At 37.2% G+C, this 20,102-nt stretch overlaps 3 protein-coding genes across 5 annotated transcripts in view; 2 read left to right on the top strand and 1 right to left on the bottom strand.

Annotated features, from left to right (window-relative positions):
* The window catches only part of supt20 (SPT20 homolog, SAGA complex component), a 21,180-nt gene extending 16,921 nt beyond the window's left edge, over window positions 1-4,259 (top strand). For 2 of the 3 annotated variants that reach the window (XM_060896466.1, XM_060896467.1), the window contains exons 22-24: window positions 887-983; window positions 1,380-1,468; window positions 3,481-4,259. In XM_060896466.1, coding sequence (XP_060752449.1) covers window positions 887-983; window positions 1,380-1,468; window positions 3,481-3,627 — 333 coding nt within the window. In that variant the 3' untranslated portion in view covers window positions 3,628-4,259. The remainder of the gene's footprint in view (window positions 1-886; window positions 984-1,379; window positions 1,469-3,480) is intronic. The other variant, XM_060896468.1, reaches the window with a different exon arrangement.
* Window positions 4,168-12,987, bottom strand: exosc8 (exosome component 8). Its single transcript, XM_060896470.1, has 11 exons — window positions 12,895-12,987; window positions 10,948-10,984; window positions 10,752-10,815; window positions 9,102-9,175; window positions 8,982-9,027; window positions 8,787-8,892; window positions 6,602-6,647; window positions 6,400-6,496; window positions 6,205-6,325; window positions 4,506-4,612; window positions 4,168-4,393 (listed from the first exon to the last, which is right to left on the bottom strand). The coding sequence occupies exons 1-11, from the start codon at window positions 12,909-12,911 to the stop codon at window positions 4,275-4,277; spliced, it is 834 nt and encodes a 277-aa protein (XP_060752453.1). The 5' UTR covers window positions 12,912-12,987; the 3' UTR covers window positions 4,168-4,274.
* Window positions 12,988-13,458: 471 nt separating this feature from the next.
* On the top strand, window positions 13,459-19,744 carry alg5 (ALG5 dolichyl-phosphate beta-glucosyltransferase). Its single transcript, XM_060896469.1, has 10 exons — window positions 13,459-13,750; window positions 14,366-14,534; window positions 14,907-14,953; window positions 15,445-15,513; window positions 16,841-16,933; window positions 17,144-17,257; window positions 17,465-17,524; window positions 17,639-17,790; window positions 19,052-19,137; window positions 19,351-19,744. The coding sequence occupies exons 1-10, from the start codon at window positions 13,691-13,693 to the stop codon at window positions 19,464-19,466; spliced, it is 966 nt and encodes a 321-aa protein (XP_060752452.1). The 5' UTR covers window positions 13,459-13,690; the 3' UTR covers window positions 19,467-19,744.
* The last annotated feature ends 358 nt before the right edge of the window (window positions 19,745-20,102 follow it).

Here is a 20,102-nt window from a genome sequence, read left to right on the forward strand (position 1 = left end):
ATAGCACACTTGAAATGAACTCTGGACCTTTTATCTGCTCATTGTAATTGGTATAATGAGGGAATAACACACACACCTGGCCATGGAACAGCTGAGAAGCCAATTGGCCCATTACTTTTGGTCCCTTAACAAGTGGGAGGCACATATGCAAATTCCTACACCGTTCACCTGATTTGGATGTAAATGCCGTCAAATTAAAGCTGACAGTCTGCAGTTAAAGCACAACTTGTTCGTTTCATTTCAAATCCATTGTGGTGGTGTATAGAGCCAAAAATGTTAGAATTGTATCCTAATATGATGTCCCAATATTTATGGACCTGACTACGTGTCTTCCCCAAACAGTTGGAGGTACACAGTTTGTTTAGAATGGGTTTGATGTATGTTGTAGAATATTTGGAATGATTCTTCACTGGAACTGAAGGGATCAAGCTGAAACACAGCCGGTCAGTTGCCCTATCCAAAAAGCAAGGTACATGAACACATGGTTTGCCAAAGTTGGAATGGAAAACTTGAGTGGCAGGATGAACACTTGAGTGGCAGGATGAACTGGAATGCTGACTGTGCCCCAGGACTCCTCACCCAATATCAATGTCTGACCACAATGATGCGCTTGTAGATAAATGAGTAAATCTTCACAGCCACACATCTAAAGGAAAGCCTTTCAAGAAGACTTTAGGTTATTATAACATCAAAAGCAGAGGCTTGATCTGATTTGAGATGTTCAGAAAGCACATGGGTGTGCCGCTAAATTAGCCGCATATTGGAGATCTTTGGGTTTGAGGTCAAAGATGAATTATGTGTTCCAAAAAATAGGGCCATACTAAATGAATATATAAAGGTGTATATATAGATTTCAGTTCAGTACTGTAAAATCTTCTTTAAACAGACTGAACAGGGTCTGACTGCTGAGCAGGGCCTAGCAGCACAACAGACCGCTGTCATCAACCTCACTGGAATGGGGGGATTTATGCCTTCGCAGACAGGTGTGTATATACAAAAACTGGTTTCATTCACACTCATATCTAGTGTTTCATTTTCTTCTTCCTTATTGGTCTCTGTAACTGACATGTATTTACATTGGAAGATCTTTCTAACAGGCACTAACAAACAGTAGGTGCACTAATAGTTTGCTGATAATTTGTATCATACTCCACTGATCCTTCAGGAACAAATGAGTGCGGTTATTTTAGCTTGATTTTTTCAATCTAATGTTTAATTTACATGAGGAGGATGCCAATTCCCCCTTTTTTTCTGCTACATTCTACCTTTTTCTGTTGTTTCCTTCCTCATCTGTCCCTCATTCCTCCCCGTTTTTCCCTCTACTTTTTCCTGTCCTCTGACCTCTCCTTCTCCTCCTCCTCCTCCTCCTGGCATGGTAGTTCTTTCCCAGCTGGGTTGTGGTCTGGAGGGCTCTGGGTCCAGCCTGCCGTCCCCGAGGCTCCAGCAGCAGCACCAGCCACAGATCCAAGTAATGCAGCAACTTTGACATTATCCACCCATAGACATCTTAATATCAGACTGACAGCTTTCAGACTTTCAGGCCTGACTCTTAAACTGGTGCTTATTTAACATTTTATTGGAAGATTTAAATAAACCACAAGTACCAGTAATTAACTGACAGCTTTACAGAAACCAAAAAGTTTCCCTCTGCTCACAGGCCACCTTAATTAGCCTTAATTTATCTGAAAGTCTTACCCAAAAAAAGGGATGTGCGTCTCGTATATAAGATGTCTATGTATCCACTGTTTAGATTGCCTTTTGCTGGACAGCTTGCAGCATCTGCTACTGTGATTTACAAAAAGCCTCTAACATCTCCATAGTTGCCCCCTTTGTTTCCTGTTTTACTAGATAAACTGTAACAGTGGTTTTCTTACAAAGTTTGATTTTTGATTTACTCTTTACCATGCATGTTTTTAATTCACTCATGTAGAAGCTTTTGAATACTGATACATTCAAGTAGGAGTCAGCAAAGCTGTGTTTTTTTCTTTTCTTTTTCTTTTTTTTTTTTTTAATTAAAGGTTTTCATTTTACTATTTATAATGGATTATTATTAGAAAGACATTATTAGTATGAGACAGTTCATTATTGAGGTATCTCAAGCCAAGTGCCAAAATATATCAATTATAGTTACTGTCTTCCTGATGCCCTTTACAAGTAAAATAGTGTGCCAGCATTTATACCATTACAAATGTTAAGGCAGTTTGTGTTTGTGAGACTTTATACACAGACTCTAGTACCAGATTTGTACTAGAGACCTGCCAACATTTACCCATTATGGTTTTAATTTAGTATTTTGACATGTGTACTGAAGTTCTCATTTATAAATATGCCAGTTAAGACATGAGTATGAAATGACTGACAATTGCATAGTATAATATTTTTTCAAATCTCCAGTGTGATCTGACACTCACTTTATGTCTCTGCCCCTCAAGTCCAGGTAGTGACTGGCACTGGGTCACTTTGCTTTCCTTTCAAGGAAGTTCTTTATTTCTTTCTTGAAATAAAACCAGTGTATCTTTTGATTTAGCTAACAACAGGCAAGTATATAATTAACACTGATTAGAATATTGATTCTTTATCTTAAAGTGAATGCAGAGAAATAAGGGCATAACTTCAGTCTCGAGTGTTATTCTGCTTATACCACAGCCATTTGTAACAATTAAAATGTTTTACTTATTGATGAACAACACCTAGCACATCTGACCTGTTTCTAATTGTTTTCAGTTGTCAAATATCAAAGATAAGAAACAGAAGGACTAAATTATGTTACAGATGGTAAAGATATTCTCAGGCCATATTAAAAAAACTCATTCAAGGTTGGTAGGTCTGGTGCTGTTTTATAAGTTCTAGCAGTTGTTATATACTGGTGTTGCTAAACTCTTCATCTTTTATTCCCTTCATCTGCTTGTACCCAAACGCCTATAACCTTCATCCTCTGCTCCCTGCTCGCTCTTTCTCTGCTTCATCCAGCTTCTGCTAATTCAGTCAGCATTTCAGCTTCATGTAAATACAGCAATATTAACTGACGTCTCCTCTCACAGTAGCTGTGTAAAGACTGCTCCACTTGATCATTTAGCTGGCATGGATGTGAACATTCAGTATTGGTTTATAATGATAATATAATTATAACGTGAGATGCGGTAGCCTAGTGGTTAAGGTGTTGGACTACTGATTGGAAGGTCATGAGTTTGAATCCCAGGTCCACCAAGCTGCCACTGCTTGATCAATGCCCTTATCCCTCAATTGCATAAATTGAAATAAATTGCAAGTCACTCTGGATTAAGGGTGTCTGCTAAATTCTGTCAATGTAATGATTATAGGAAAAAAGTACAGGTTTGAGTCCTTTTGTTCAAGTTCTTTATCCACCCAGATTTAATGCAAGTCCTAGCCTTTCTGAAAGTAATTTAGGTAGAGATGGCAGTCTGTGAGGGGAGACTGAAGCATCATACACACAAACTCAGTATTTTCTTTTATGTGCAGTTACAATTCTTGCAACACCAAATGCAGCAGCAAATGGCTATGGCAGCGGGGGCGGGGCCTCAGGCAGCACTGCCACGCCAACATTCCGCCAACCAACCAAGAAGTAAGAGGAAGCGCAGCATGCCCCAACCCCTCCCCAAATCATGACCTCACCTGCACATCATGAGGAACACACTGTGCTTGGTCAGCATTTTTTTTCTTGCCCTGACTGTGACAAGTACAAGGTGTTTTTTTTTTTTTTTTTTACCTCTTGAGTTTGTAGCTAAGGATGTAACATATCGGCTTAACCAACCTATTTTTTGAACAAGGATTTTTAGAGCTTGGGACATTTATTGAAGGTCGTTTTTAAAAGAAATGAGATTTCTTTGCGGCATGCTCTAATTTCTCTCATTGCTATCATGCTTTTCTGTGGGAGCCTTTCAGCCCATTGTGAAGAGAATCATTGAGATGTGCCTGAAAATCTCCTGCTGGCCATTTAGTTTTGTGAAAACCTTTCTGCAGCTGGACATGGAACTGGGCCATTAAGTGATGGGTCTTGTTCTCCCAACATGCAATTATGTGCAGTTTTTCTACAGCACATTTTAAAATGGCATTTTGTTGTACTGAAGCTGCAGTTTATGTATATTCTTATGCGTGAAAATACAGGATCAGGGGTGTGAAAATCATTTCTGAACACTGAGGCAGAAGTTTTGTAAATGGTCTTTGTCAGCAGTTTTATTGTTATAAAAAAAAGAAAATATATATTGACAGTGGAAAAAATACAACTTTTAAATAAGAAACTTGGCTCTTTGTAATTATTTTGATGACTTTATGCTCTCAATGACTTTGTCAATGAGTTTGTTGATCTCTCGATTTCTGGTCACAGCTCGACTTACACAGTCCTGCAGCTTCTCTGCTAATAAGGAACTGCCCCCTGAAAGAAAATTCACAAGCTCAAATGGTGTACTGTAATTCTTTTTAAATTTAGTAAGTAATAAATAGAAGTAATAGTTTACAATGGCATAAATAAGCTGTAGAAAATTAACCTGGTTTATGGAAAGCACAAAGCTGATCATCCTCATCTGTGACTGCAGTTATTAATGCTGTAGCCAAACTTTCCTCTTCTGTTGTTGGGTCCACTATAATCACTTCACTGCATGGAGAAAATGGACAATAGTTTTACATTATATACAGCGAACAGAACAGTTCTGCATATTCTTTCTCTGTTTTTGTTTGTCTTTCAGAGAAAGTGATGCTAGTCTCTCTTACAGTCAGGTCCATATGTATTTGAACAGCCACAATGTTTGGAATTTTGCTTATGTATATCACCATAATGGATTTAGAATGAAAAAAATCAACGTGAAGGAAATGTAGCATTTCAGCTTTAATAGATAAAACAAAAATATTGCATTTTTTAAGACAGTCCCTCAGTTTTCACAGGCTCAAATGTAATGAGCAGTTGTATATAAATATATTGTTTATAAATTCAGTACACACAGACTGAAGTAGTTTTAAGTCTTTAGTTCTTTTAATTGTGATTATTTCGGCTCACATTTAACAAAAACCCACCAATTCACTCAAAATTTGAATACTTCCTAAGACCAATATAAAAACATTTTTAGTGAATTGTTGGATTTCAGCAGCAAGACTGATAGGACAACATTTTACATTACAGATGGATAATGATCTAAACAAAAACTGAAAGCGCTAAAGCAAACCAAGAGTGCCTTATGGCAAAGAAACAATGTTTGTAAACCCAGTCGATCATGCATTTTCATTTACTGAAGATACAACTGAAGGCAGACCTACAAAGAAGCCTGACAAAGCATCCCAAGCATTTGATATCCACAGGAACCAGACTTCAGGCAGGTAAAGGCTTTAAATTCACGTGTTGCAGAGAATCTAAATAATTCTTCCAATTTTTGAGACCTCGAAAAAGGTCTTTTCTTTTTTTTTTTATTAAGGCCTTAATTTTTATTCCTAACCAATTAAAGCAATATTTTGTTCATCTGGATTGTTTCATTTCAAATCCATTATGGTAAAATGAAAAACTGGACCTGACTATGTAACCAGATATGCCCTTGAAATCAGTAGCTGAGTAGATTCTGTGTAGTGCAGACTAGTTGACATAAGCTTTAATGGACATTAGCACTTTCAGTTTTTTGTTTTTTAAAACCCACTCTCGCCTGATCCAGGAGGAATTCTGTCCGATCCAAAAGCAACAATTTCAACCAAGTCATGTCTGCTGCCAGGTTATTCACACTTCCTTAAATTGTGTTATGTAATATACAGATTTGCACATTTATTGTAAGGATTTATTTATTTTCCTTCTTCATAGTCTAAACTATGCAAGCATTGAATCGGGACCATGTAATTTATTGCTTTTAAGCCTGCATATGGCTGTTAACAGAAGGATGATTGTCCTTGATGTTTATCTGCAGGTAATTCACTAATAAAATAATCTAAAGTGATGCACTGAAGCAGTTTTTTATTATGGTAAAGTCGAATAGTCAACTATTTTTAAATTACAGGTTTTAAAAAAAAAAATAGTTGTTCATTCTGGTACTTAGTATTAAACTTTATAGGGTCCTTAGGTCTAAAGATAAGTGGTACAAAGCAAGTCCAATGCTAGAGAAATAATCAATAGGAACAGTTAAAGAAAATACATTCAGCCTCTCAAAGTATTAGCATGTCAAGGCCAATTCTTCTGGTTTTGCTATACACTGAAGACTGTATGTTACTTACTCATCAAATACTGCGAACGATGAGGCAACAGGGTGCTTGTTGATCTGCAGATGTGTCTTGTGCTGCATATCAACCTCAGGTAAATCAGTCTCTTTGTTAATTGTGACTTTAGGAAGCTGTGCTGGAAAACAAAAAAAAACACATTTTTCAAATTGTATTTACAAATAGAGGTATAATATTTGATCCATTGCTTACCATTCTTTAATGCTGCCAGTAAAGTTATGATGCAGGCATCTAGTAAATTTCCATCATAGTCTAAACACATGATATCACAGTACAGGACCCAGCACAACTAGAAGAAGAAGAATGATTAAATACAAAGACATTTCTGTCAATTATTGACAATGAAGTTGTTTTTTGCAAATAAAGTACATTTCAGAATATTTGTTTCTCTTACCTTTGACTTCTCAATGCACAATTCTTCTTTCTTTATAATGTTAGTGCTGCAATTTGCAAACATTCAATTAGATTAAAAGAAAATCATCAAAACAGCCATGCAAATACAATGTACTGAATATACATTTCATACAAATTGTTAGTTTGTTATACAATGTAGCTGTTCATCTATTTTTATCTTACCGACTATTAAGTGAGTACTTACAAGAAGCTAAAATCACACTTGGGTCTTAATGCAAAGATCCTTCTAATAAGGTAATAAGGTAAAATAATTGTTGTGTATGTGGCACTCTTGCTTGACAAAGTTGCCTGTTATTCTGTACAGGCTAGGATGAGAGCTGCGTTTCTGGTAACTTTTGATCAATTCTGCACAACAGCTCAGAATTTTATTCCATTCCTCAGTAAAGAAGAGCTTTGGCACTCGGATTTTAGTGGGTGTCCTCATATGAATTGCTTGCTTCAGGTCCTTTCACAATTTTTCTTTCGGATTAAAGTCAGGACTTTGACTTGGCCATTCTAAAACATTATCTTTGTTCCTCTTTAATCATTCTTTGGTAGACAGACTTGGGTGCTTGTGATTGTTGTCTTGGTGTATGACCAATTTATTTTCTTGAGATTCAGTTCATAGCCAGGTGTCTTGCCATTTTCATTTAGAATTCACTGCCAGAATTCTAAATTCATTGTTCCATCAGTGATGGCAAGTTGTCCTGGCCCAGATTCAGCAATGCAAGCCCAAAGCATGATACTACCACCACCATGTTTCACAGATGGTATAAGGTTCTTATGCTGGAATTCAGTATTTTTCCTTTCTCAAAAAATAATGCTTCTCATGTTTAAAAAAAGTTTATTTTGGTCTCTTTCCTTCAAATTTTTTTTCCAATAGTCCTCTGGATTGTCCACATGATCTTTAGCAAATGTAATGGGCCACAATGTTCTTTTTGGAGAGTAGTGTCTCTCTTTGTGACTCATGAACATTAATAAAACATTTAAAGGAGGCCTTTAGTTGCTTAGAAGTTAGTCTTGGTTCCTTTCTGACCCAACAGACTATTACGTGTCTTGCTTTTGTAGTGATCTTAGTTGGTTGGCCGCTTCTGGGGAGGGTAGCAATGGTCTTAAATTTCCTCCATTTGTACAGAATCTGTCTATTATAGATTTTTGGAGTCCAAACTCTTTAGAGAGGATTGTTACCTTTTCAAGCCTGATGAGTGACAAAACTCTCTTTCTGAAATCCTTAGAAATCTCCATTGTTTTTGCAATGATCCCCTTCCACAAACAGACGTCATGAACTTCAGACTTTGATATCTCTGTGTTCCTTAAATAAAATTGGACACTCAGAGACCTAATCCTAGAGGTTCACCTACTTTTGCCTCTCATAGATATATAATATTGGAACATTTTGCTGAATAAAAAAATTACCAATTATAATATATTTGTATGATTGGGTTCACTGTCTTCTTTTGGGACCTGTGTGAAAATCTGATGTTGTTTTGAGTCATATTTATGCTGTAATCTAGAAATTTCTGAAGGGTTCACAAACTTTCAAGCGACACTGTCTTTTGGAAATTATACCTCAGGATGTTATCCTTTCTTTGAAGAAGTGATACTTTTATACGGTGCAGACAAGAACAAAGTCTGACCAATCTCTCAATGATTCTGCTGAAGTTTTTTTTTTGTTATTTTTGCAGCTGAAAATGCTTGATTTTGCTGCAGCTTTTTTAATGATGCAACTTGCCAAGAATTTTGTAATTTTGGGGAAAAAAATAATTGAACTAGTGAACTTGCAAGCACAGGATTCTTCTTTTAAACTGCTAGCAGTGAAAAAACATGTAATTCTATGATAGCTCAGGTTTGACACATGAATGGAAGAGAGCTTTGGCTGAATGTGTGTGGTGATGACGTCGTACAATGCATATCGGCCTAAATGTGAAGTAATTTCGAAAATAAATAAATAAATAAAAATTTCCCGCTCCACCAAATATCTCAGAGTTTGCTTGATTTGACATTCAATTCAACAGTAACAATATTGTGAAGGAATTGACACAAACCTTCTCATTATTCATACACGTTTCCTCCATAGCCAAATGTACAGTACTTCAAAATGCCTAGCTCATTTTGTCTGCCATTTACACTTCGTTTCTTCAAGCAAAATCCTAAAACTGATCTACTAATTTACTTAGTAGACTTACTCATCAATGATATCAGCGATGAACTGGCTGGCAACCTGAGCCTGTTCTCCTGGAGGACCGGGCCGAAATCTGGACGAGCACAGGGGAGGCAGATCCACATTTGGAACTGTAGACCAAACAAAATATTTAAAACATTATTCAGAAAGACGACAACCACAAAAAAAATATCTTTAATAATGATGCACCCACTCTTACCAATAAACCCCTTTTCGGGAGCATCAGCAGTGGGCATGGCTAGTTCCTGTGTGGAAAATATGTGGGTTCAGTAAAAGGTTTCAACTTTTAATCTGATTTCAAGTGCAGAATGCTACTTACTGCTTTTATACCACAGATGACAGTGGTGTTTCCAATCTTCACCAATGCTGAGCCATCTGCTGTTTTTATTGATCCTGAGAGAGAAAGAGACAAGATACACACTCCTTACAAATCTGAAAAGGTATAAGCATGTCATTGGCAGACGTGGGTGGATGTTAAGGAGCTAACTGACTACAAAATAAACTGTAACCTAATAATCTGTCAGGACACATTATTGGGAGCGTATTTCAGAAAATGCTGCCTTCTCACAGCAGTAATAGACAGGTACAATTCTGCCTTATTAACTACAGCTAAATTCTATAAGAGCAGACACCGACAGAAATGCACCATTTAAGCACAACAGCTTAAATCCTATATTTTCAGGTATCTCTTTCTATTTTAGCACATAGTGTTTATTTTGTTTTAGAAATAGAAATACACACATATATATATATATATATATATATATATATATATATATATATATATATATATATATATATATATATATATATATATATATAAAAAACACACAGGTGCTGGTCATATAATTCGAATATCATCAAAAAGTTGATTTAATTCAATAATTCCATTCAAAGTGAAACTTGTATATTATATTCATTCATTACACACAGACTGATATATTTCAAATTATGATTATAACTGACAACTAAGGAAAATCCCAAATTCAGTATCTCAGAAAATAAAGGATTTTTAGAAATCTGGGCCAAGTGAAAAGTATGAGCATTTACAGCACTCGTGGCATGTGGCGTGGCATGGAGTCGATTAGTCTGTGGCACTGCTCAGGTGTTATGGGAGCCCAGGTTCCTCTGATAGTGGCCTTCAGCTCTTCTGCATTGTTGGGTCTGGCATATCGCATCTTCCTCTTCATAATACCCCATAGATTTTCTGTGGTGTTAAGGTCAGGTGAGTTTGCTGGCCAATTAAGAACAGGGATCCCATGGTCCTTAAACCAGGTACTGGTAGCTTTGCCACTGTGAGCAGGTGCCAAGTCCTGTTGGAAAATGAAATCTGCATCTCTATAAAGTTGGTCAGCAGCAGGAAGCATGAAGCGCTCTAAAACTTCCTGGTATACGGCTGCATTTGCCTTGGACCTCAGAAAACACAGTGGAGCAACACCAGCAGATGACATGGCACCCCAAACCATCACTGACTGTGGAAACTTTACACTGGACCTCAAGCAATGTAGATTGTGTGCCTCTCCTCTCTTCCTCCAGACTCTGGGACCCTGATTTCCAAAGGAAATGCAAAATTTACTTTCATCAGAGAACATAACTTTGGACCACTCAGCAGCAGTCCAGTCCTTTTTGTCTTTAGCCCAGGTGAGACGCTTCTGACGCTGTCTGTGCATTTCATGCTTCCTGCTATACATGCGAAACTTCACCACGTACAAGCCCAAATTATAACCACTGAGCAATGGAAACGTTGTATAAATTCTGAAAATGCAGCCACACAGAGGTGAGATCTTCACTGACACAATGAGGTACAAAAGAGACAATCCAATTTCTCAAATACTGCCATTGATGAGTGAGACAAAAATGTGCAACTTCTTGATTTCATTTTAGTTTTTGAGGTTGCTGATAATCATATAGCTACACTAAAGTGGTTCTAAACAATTTGTACTCTATACACCACATGATTACTGCTCACCAACGTTTAGCGTTGTTGGTCTAAACTCTCCCAGTTCTCTCCCATCTGGCCGGCATTTTTCTTTCTGTGAATTAAGAAAAAAGTATTATGTAGCAGTAAATTAGAGCCTACAATGGAACAATTAGCCACTTTCTGCTTTATGATCCAAATGTACAAAACATGCACTGATAGGCCTGAGCTCATCAGAGGGACTAACCAAAAAGCTTCTGTGGTACTCCTGTGGCTCCGCTGTCCTAGAAAACAAAGCCATCAGTGTTTGCCCGTTATTTTTAAAGAGATAATCCAACTTAAATGACCTGTATATTAATATTTAGAAATAATATGTAATTTTCAGTTATGCAAAAGATTTACTTCTGGACCCCCTCCACTTGGAGCTCCTACTCAAGAACTCGATGTGTACTCAACTCTGATGTGACAGCAAATCAACATCACAGCATCAGCAGTTAAAGTAGCACTTTCAATGGATCATGCTGTATAGAAGTATTTGGTAGAGAAATCTATAACAAGTGCGTGTTTTAAGGAGGCAAATACGTCACTCATGACAGTTGCATTTTATGGCCAAATTTTGTGGACACCTGACCATCACACCCATGTGTGTTTGACCCTTCCTTTCCCTTCCAGAGTTCACCCCTTTGCAGTTATAACTGACCTTCGCTCTCCTGTGAAAGCTTTTTCCTGGATTTTGGCGTTTGGCTCTGGCGATGTGCTTGAGCCACAAGAGCAGTGGTGAAATCTGAGGCACAGTCAATATTCCATTTCATCCTAAAGATGTTCAGTGCGGTTGAGGTCTCTGTGCAGACCACTCTAGATCTTCCACTCTAACCTTTCATGGACCTCCCTTAGTGTACAGGGGTTTTGTCATGGTGGACCAAGTTTAGGTCACTTAGTTCAAGCAAAGGGAACAGCATACAAAGACATTTGAGAAAACTGCTTCCAACAGTTTGGTAAAGAACTGCATATGGGTGTGATGGTCAGGTGTACACACGTTTTTATTCTTTTTGCTAAACAAATGAAACAGTAAAGCATCCATGTTTGTTCCACTTTATATATCAAGCAGAACTTTAAAATGACTTAATTCTAACCACTTAATTAACTACATCATTTGTGGTTCATTACCACTAACGATGTAAGTTAAATACAGCATTACTTCTCTACATAAAGCGTGATGCAGTTTCCAGCTCTTTCTGGAACATTTGTGTGCAGTGTAGCAGTGTGCAGCCATCTCTCCTATTGCTACAGTGAATTTCTCATCGCAATTAATTTATTCAGAGTCAGTGTCAAATGCTAAGTAATAATTAAGGCAAATCCTGGCTGTTGTGCTTCAATCGACTTACGTCAGAAAGGGGAAAGTACAGTAGCACTAATTTCAGGTTTAGTAGCACAATTTCAACCCAGCACAGCAATAACACACTGCATCCAATTAGCGCCAGAATCACTGAACTCATCACAAATACTTTAATACAAACCGATCCAATGATGTAGTAGAGGACGCGTGTGTACATCCACAGTGCGTCACACTTGTGGGGTGTCCGGGGTGGCACTGAACACCCCTGACATCTGATTGGCCACCCCAGGTGCCACCCTAAATTTTTATTTGATAGTATTGGAAGTTTGATGCTGATTGACATCTCATTTCACCTATCAAAAGAATTCTTCGTTTGACGTTTGGTCGCGGCGCCGCTCAACATTTCAAATCCATCAATCAATGACAAGAAAGGGTTAAGAGGTAGAGGAGAATAACTGTAACATCAAATTTCGGTAAGTTTTGAGATTAAACCTCAGGATTTAGTTTTCCAGAAAAATAAAATAGTTTTCCGAAAGTTACGTCGCTATTAAAAGGTTAATCGGACAAGAGAGATCGGTTCGTTCCCCAGTTTAGCCATAATATACATTACGTTGACATTTGTGCTAGTTATAAAGTTGCCTTGGCCACCCCCTGGATAAAACTCTAGTTCCGCCACTGGCCTCGTCTAGCTGGGTGGCTGTTATAGCCAAAATACATTGCTTACAATCCAACATAACCTTATGTCCAAAAACTCATAACATTAGGCGATCATATGAGACAAAGAAAACACTTGCGTCCGCTATTTACTAGCGTGGAGATCGTATGTACGCTGCATCCGTGCCATTGCACTGCACTTACTTGAAACCAGCCGCCATGACGCCAAGAAACCCCACGTGGTGACGGTAAGTGACGTCACCAAACGCGACGAAAAAGGAAAACGCTCCTTGAACTCGTGCGTGAATGAATGTGTATCGTGATCGAATATTGCCAATTATAGCTCAAGTTAACTCTGATGACTAACGAATCTAAATCGTATCGCATATTTAGGAAAGGATTACACGCACAGCTAGATTTATTTCTATCGAGCTACTAAGTTGAAAATAATTAATTAATAAAAAACAACGACACGCTAATATTTACATATGTAACAAATAAAAAATTCTAAAATGTACCATTATTTATATATATTTATATATATATATATATATATATATATATATATATATATATATATATATATATATATATATATAGTATACCCCTTATGTTCTCTACACCCTAACATTATATATACCCTTCCAATATGGCGGACGCCTTGACGTACCCCAGACGCTTGCATGATGAATGACCTCTTAACGCCAGTAGGTCCTCCGACCAGCAGGTGGCGCAGCCTCACCTCCGGCTCTATATCACTCTCCTGTTTTACTGTGATGATGTGGTTTAAGATGCAGAGTTCACTTCCGCATAGGTGTTTTAGCCTGAGTGGAAACAAAACATCACCATGGGGTGTTTAACTGCTCCTCCTCTTTAACTCACTGTGCTCAATAGACTTAAACCTGAATTTCGTGTTTTGTTTTTTTTTTTAAATGCATGACAATTATTAGGAAGTGCTTCCTGCCCACTGACATTCCCTCTCTGTGCTCCTCACTCTGGAATGGAGTTGTGTGAATTAATCCACTGTTTATTGGCCCTGGCTGTCTTCGTCCTGCTCTTGGTAAGTTTCACCTCACAATTTCCTGCTGGTTATTTCTTTAACTAACATTAAGGTAACAGCTCACTAGCCTGGGTTGCTAGTGTTATGTAGCTGCAGTTTTTTTGAGCCACAGCTCCTTTTTCTTCCCAAAACTTTTACTATAATTCAGTAGAGTGAGTGATGCTGAACATTGTGTGTCTGATAGAGGACGTAAACATGAGTACAGACGATTTGGAAACGGTACATGGTGAATATCCAGATATTACCTGGTGATAGCTGATCTGAGGCTCTTCTTAAAGACTAAAGACTTTACACAAAAACAAGTTTTCCTTTAGCACCTTTTAAGGGTACTTTTAGCTTTTTTTTGTTTTGTTTTGGTTGAACCATTAACAGCTGTATGCAGAAGCCTGTAACCGAAGGTTTGTCTTTCAGAAAAAGTTCCTTGTAGTGTTCCTCAGTTGTAGCATGTTGGACCTGAGTCCAGCCTGCTTTAACACACCTGCTAAAGCTGATGTTTACCTGTAAGTTAGTTAATCCACAAACTCTGGATGCTGGCCTTCCAGAAATGTAATTAGGGAGCTCTGTGTTAGGATGCCGTAGAACAGTGCTATCTGACATGTCTGGTCTACTCTGTAGCTTGTTGTAATTGCCCATGTCACTGCTGGGATGATGGATCTGAGGTGTGATGAGAAGGAGAAGTACTTCCAAACTGCAGCGGGCCTGAAGGAACCATTCCCCAGTCTGTCTGATCCTCCTTCGCTGGCGCTGTCTGTGGTGGTTCCCTCCTACAACGAGGAATCCAGATGTAAGCTTCATTTTTGCAGCATCACGTTAATGATACTGGAACACAAATAAAACAGGCTCAGGTTAAGCAGCAGCAGCAGAAATCTGCCTGAGCTTGCTTCATTCTTTTACATGTTGTATATTTTTTTGCCAATATAACATGCTGTGTGATTGCAGGATGTTGATTGCAGAAAATCCTACATTTCACAGGAAAGATCAAAAACACTGATTTGCCTTTTTATTGCATGGTATTAATATCCTTCAAATTTGACACGTTAATCCGTTCCATTATGCAATTAATTAGTAAAGGACCATTTAATGACTGGCACCTTTTCTAAAGTGGAGGCAATACATTGTTGCAATGATGTTCATTATCCTTCCTTATTTTCCCCAGTGCCTGCTATGATGGAAGAAGCTATGGAGTACCTCGAGAATAGAAGGGTGTGTTTACTTTTGCACGTATATTTGTGTTTTATGTATTTGCCCATAGTTTTACATTAATATTAATGAGTACATTGCATCTAAATTTGTGATTTATCTTTATTTTCCATCTCATGATAGAATACATGCTCATGCTAAAAAAAATCAAATAAATAATCCTGTAAATGCAACTTCTTCCAGATTCTTTGGAATACATTTGCAAATTAAATACACACTTTCTGTTATTTAGACCAGAAAAGATGAATCGGATGATTATAACTGCAGTGTGTGGTTATCACCAGCAGGTGGCATTGCAGCAATGCAGATAAACTGAACGGATAAAAGTGGTGCAGTGTGCTAAAGTTTAGATTATCAAGCTTATCCAGACTTGTTAAGACTAATGTTTATCTTGTGTGTAGAATCTAGTATACTGAAGCAGGAAAACATTAAACAGTGGACAGTTTTTGTTAACATTTATGTAAATAATGGTGATTGAAATCCAATTTATACAGAAGACAAATCCTTCATTTTCCTACGAGGTCATTATAGTGGATGATGGCAGCAAAGACAAAACCACAGAGGTATGTTAATATTTTTCTCTTTGTTTTTGACCAAGTACATCTAATCACTGTCAGCTATGCTAGCTTATAGTTAGCCTCATTGAGCACATGCCATAAAGTTGCCTGTTTGTTTCCACTCATTAACAGAGGACCATTATCTGCACATGCTGCATACAAAGCAACAAACACACACAGACACAAAAGTGGCATGGTAGAAGATGTTGTTCTGGCACTAATGGATCACTGGATGTATTTTGTTTCTGATGCAGTAGAACTCCCGTCTATTTTAAATAGACTTCATATTTTTAACAAAAGCTAACTGATTAATTCACTTGGTATATGAGCGGTTCAAAGAGGTTCCTTTACCAGGGCCATAGCACCAAATGTTGGCCCCCATTCATAGAATCATGGGGTGTGTCCCTCACCACATGTCCCAATCCACCATCTTCCCATTGCACTATGCCAATGAACTTAAGTGTCTAAAGTCTGTATTTTAAATGTTTATGTTTTTGTAAAGCTACTGCTTCCTTTTCACAGAGAAAAACTCAGGCGTTTGATTGGTATTGTGTAGATTTTGACTGGAACACCTCTGATTGGCTCTCAACCAACCTCTCTGTAATTGGCTACAGTAATCAGTGCTCCAAACATGTTGTACACAAACCTTTAATGCTCTTGAGAGTGCAAAAGAACTCCATACTAATTACTCGGTACTGTTACTTTTGACAATGCTACTATCCTGAGGTAAAGGGGATCAGAACACTTGTGCTTCTCTCCCGTAAGTTGCATATCAAAGGCTCACCTTTCTGAAAAAAGTCAGTTGTCTGATCTGCTGCAGCTTTCATTCCCTCTCTCTCTGCTGCTTAATTTGATTTGATGACCTGGTTTAGGCTTCTGCAAGCTGAATTTGAACAGCAGAACCAGACTACAAGGCAGAAGCACATTCACTTTTGCTTTTATTTTTTTATTACTGCCATTCACCTGTTATTATAACTGTGATTTTTTTTCATGAAAATATTAGATTATCAATCTATAATTTTAGTCCACCTCTTATTATAGATCAATTATTTTTAATTGTTTTCAATATATTTCAAGTAAGAGAATATAATTATCTCTTTTTCTGCACACAGTTTGGGTTAGTCTTCCTTTATTCCTTCATTTTGGGTTAATTTCTGAATACAACACTCTGTTAGTTGTATGTTTTAAATATTTTTTTTTTTGTGGAGCTGATTAAGGATCAAATTAGCATCAAACTGCACACTTGTTCACACACTAGAATTTATTCCTGACTTAAGAACACCTTTTATAAGGTCTTGTTTATTTTACTGTGTACTGTATGCTCTGTTTCCAGGTTGGCTTAGGGTACACAAAGAAATACGGTGACGATAAAGTGAGGGTACTGACACTAGTGAGGAACCGGGGGAAAGGAGGTGCTGTACGCATGGTAAGTCTTTATTCCATGTAACAATGGACTTGCACAATAACAGCCCTTGTATTGCTGTTCTAAAAAGTTTTAAATGGCAAACTAAAGTAAATCAGGTGCATGAGTGAACTCACAGTGAACACAAGGTGAATGTACTGGTTTCTGCAAAGCTATCGCATGTTTAAATCTGCAGTTTTGATTGTGTCGTGTGTAATGTGTTGCTCTCCTCAGGGGACTCTGCGCACTCGCGGACATCTCATCCTGATGGCTGATGCAGACGGAGCCACAAAGTTTGCTGACCTTGCGAAGGTTGAGGCTGGATTACATAATATCAGTCCAAAACTGGTGAGCATCATTTTTAAAGATAAAAATAGACGGTAATGTAGTGATTCTCTAAAGAACGATTTCTTTTCTGAGGGGAAGAAGATTCTAGATGTAGCTAGAATTCCAGTCTGCATTGCAGTTTGAATTACTATGTAGAAAAACCAAATGTAATGGAAATGTAAAAGTCATCTTTTCTTATAAGAAGCTTATCTTTGTTACTTAACTCAGGAGTACATGGCTATTTCCTGCGGGTCCAGGGCTCACCTGGAAAAAGAAGCAGTGGCTCAGGTATTTAAAACCGCTGGCGCAGAATTCATTCTTTAATTTTTTTTTAATGCTTGATGATTGTATAAGATGAATTCCAAAAGATTGAAATATTATTGCTTGCTGTTCTTGTGACAGCGCTCTCTGTTCCGGACGTTCCTGATGTATGGCTTCCACTTCTTGGTGTGGTTCTTCTGCGTTAAAGGGATCAAGGACACACAGTGTGGTTTTAAGCTCTTCACTCGTGAGGCAGCGCTGAGGACATTCAGCAGTCTGCATGTGGAACGCTGGTAAAACACACGTGTTGTTAATGTAATATGAAGATATAATATAAAAAGTTCTGGAGCACATGTTTGACACATGGTTTTAGTCAGTTTACAAAGAATTTTAACCCTCAGTTCTGTGCACACAATGTGCTTTAATTTTATAACATTTATCTCAAGCATTCTCTATTCTGTGAATGCATTGCTTTAGACATCATCCTTTATAAAATCCTTTTTTTAAGCATTTTTTAATCTCTATTTTTATATTTTAAGGCATTCAAGTATGAAGTGTTGACAGCCTATCGTTATAGTAGTAGTGTTTTTCTTAAAACTGTGTATACCAAACCTTAACGCCTAGACTAGACACCTTGGGGTAATACTCCACAGACCTTAACAGCACTCAGTCTGACTCTGTTAAACCACATGGTGGTGCTACAGTGATTAAAACACACGAAATATATAAAAATGGCTGTAAAAACATGACTGCAGCCAGTTCTGAATTCTATGTTAAGATGCTGTGTTACAACATAAAACATTATGAAACTTGGAAAGTGCCATTGTCTTGTTCAATTTAAATGCTTACCTGCTTGCTGAATAATACATATCTTTTTTTTGTCTATATTTCAATTTCTTAAAGTGATTGAACCTTGATAATTGTTGCTTGCAGCTGTATTTATTTTTATACCTGCTTGTTGCTTTGGGTTTGATTTTGGGTGGAAACACAAGCCAGAAAAGTATTTGTTCTTGGATTGATTTTTAAATGCCTATAACTTAAAAAATAATATATAAAGGCATTGATTGATGTGTTTAAACATTTAGAAACAAAATCAATTCCAACTGAAATCATAATTCCAATAATTCCACTGCAGTGTAAGGATATGTTCTGTTTTTAAGTTTGGTTCTTCTTATAGTGTCTTCCTCTGTTTGTCAGAGAGTTTTGTGACCATCGCCCCTGACGTACTGTACTCATTAAAGACTTATCTCTACATCCAGATTTCTAAAAGCTGTTTAGTAAAATCTGTTGTAAAAATGGCTATTCTACTAACATTGATGTGAATAGATTTTATATTGACTAACTTAAAAAGATGTGCATGTTTCTGATCTGTTAGTCAGCAAGTTTCTACTACCTCAACTGAAAATTGAATCCATTTATATATATATATATATATATATATATATATATATATATATATATATATATATATATATATATATATATATATATATATAAATAAAACTAAGGTTTTGCACTTGTTTTCTTACTTATTCTGGTCTTTCATTACAACAGGGCATTTGATGTGGAGCTTCTGTATATCGCTCAGTGCTTTAAGATTCCAATAGCCGAAGTGGCAGTCAACTGGACGGAGATAGAAGGTTAGAGATGGAACAGCCACTTATATCCGAGACTGATTCATTATCTATTATTTATATTCATTTCCTATGATCAAAATTTTGTGTCCAATTTTAATGACACGGGTTCTGTTTACCTTTTTTATTTTCTAGTGGTATGTAATAAACATGTTTATTATTGAAAAGATACAATTGGTATTGTCCTTAAAGTGTATTTTGTTCATTGGGCCTTTCCAGGGTCTAAGCTAGTGCCATTCTGGAGCTGGCTACAGATGGGAAAAGACCTCATCTTCATCAGATTGCGTTACATCACTGGTGCCTGGAGGTTGGAGTATCCACGGAAATCCCAGTAGTCCTAGCTGCTGTTGGTGTGAGGATTTACAAGACTATGCTCCAGTGTGTGCCATGTGTGTAACTCCCACAAACAATTGCTACTAGTGATGATGACAAACTGGTGCAGTTTGTAGTCCATGAATGAGTTTACTACAAACTGTGAAGTAGCTGCAATCACTTTTTATAATGTTATGGTATTGGTCAGGTGAACTGTTGTTGTTTTCTGAATAATGTGGTGGTTTTCATTTGTAAAGAACTTGCTGAATGTGCACAGCCAAATAAACAACCTTTCAACCTTTGTGGCATGAATAATTAAATTCATGGTTTAGACAACATGGAACTATTTGATCAACCCTTTCATGAGCTGCTTTGCTTACCTAAGGCTCTATAAGATTGCATAGGCATTGCACAGTTATGAGATGATTACGAGAGCATTACAAATCAATCAAGTATTTTCTTTGAATTCTTTGGTGGGTTATTTATGGGTTCTACATTTCTGATCTTTTATTATAGGGTCCTACAGGGTATTATCTATTGATTATTTCCAATATATGCTCGATTTTCTTACTTTAAAGCGTTAAGCATTTTCTCAGCCGCTATATCATGTCATTGCGGACATATTTGCTCGATATTTTCTTATCGGTTTTTGAATTTTA

This window comes from Tachysurus vachellii, chromosome 20 (assembly GCF_030014155.1).
Source record: "Tachysurus vachellii isolate PV-2020 chromosome 20, HZAU_Pvac_v1, whole genome shotgun sequence".
Taxonomy (NCBI): Eukaryota; Metazoa; Chordata; class Actinopteri; order Siluriformes; family Bagridae; genus Tachysurus; species Tachysurus vachellii.

Coding starts and splice junctions, on each gene's coding strand:
- exosc8 (XM_060896470.1), bottom strand. Junction 9,176..10,751: donor ACCAACAACGCTAAACGTTG/GTGAGCAGTAAT, acceptor TTTCTCTCTCAG/GATCAATAAAAACAGCAGAT. Junction 6,326..6,399: donor ACTGGCAGCATTAAAGAATG/GTAAGCAATGGA, acceptor TTTGTTTTCCAG/CACAGCTTCCTAAAGTCACA.
- alg5 (XM_060896469.1), top strand. CDS start 13,691: ATGGAGTTGTGTGAATTAATCCACTGTTTATTGGCCCTGGCTGTCTTC. Junction 14,954..15,444: donor AGTACCTCGAGAATAGAAGG/GTGTGTTTACTT, acceptor CAATTTATACAG/AAGACAAATCCTTCATTTTC. Junction 17,791..19,051: donor AGTCTGCATGTGGAACGCTG/GTAAAACACACG, acceptor TCATTACAACAG/GGCATTTGATGTGGAGCTTC.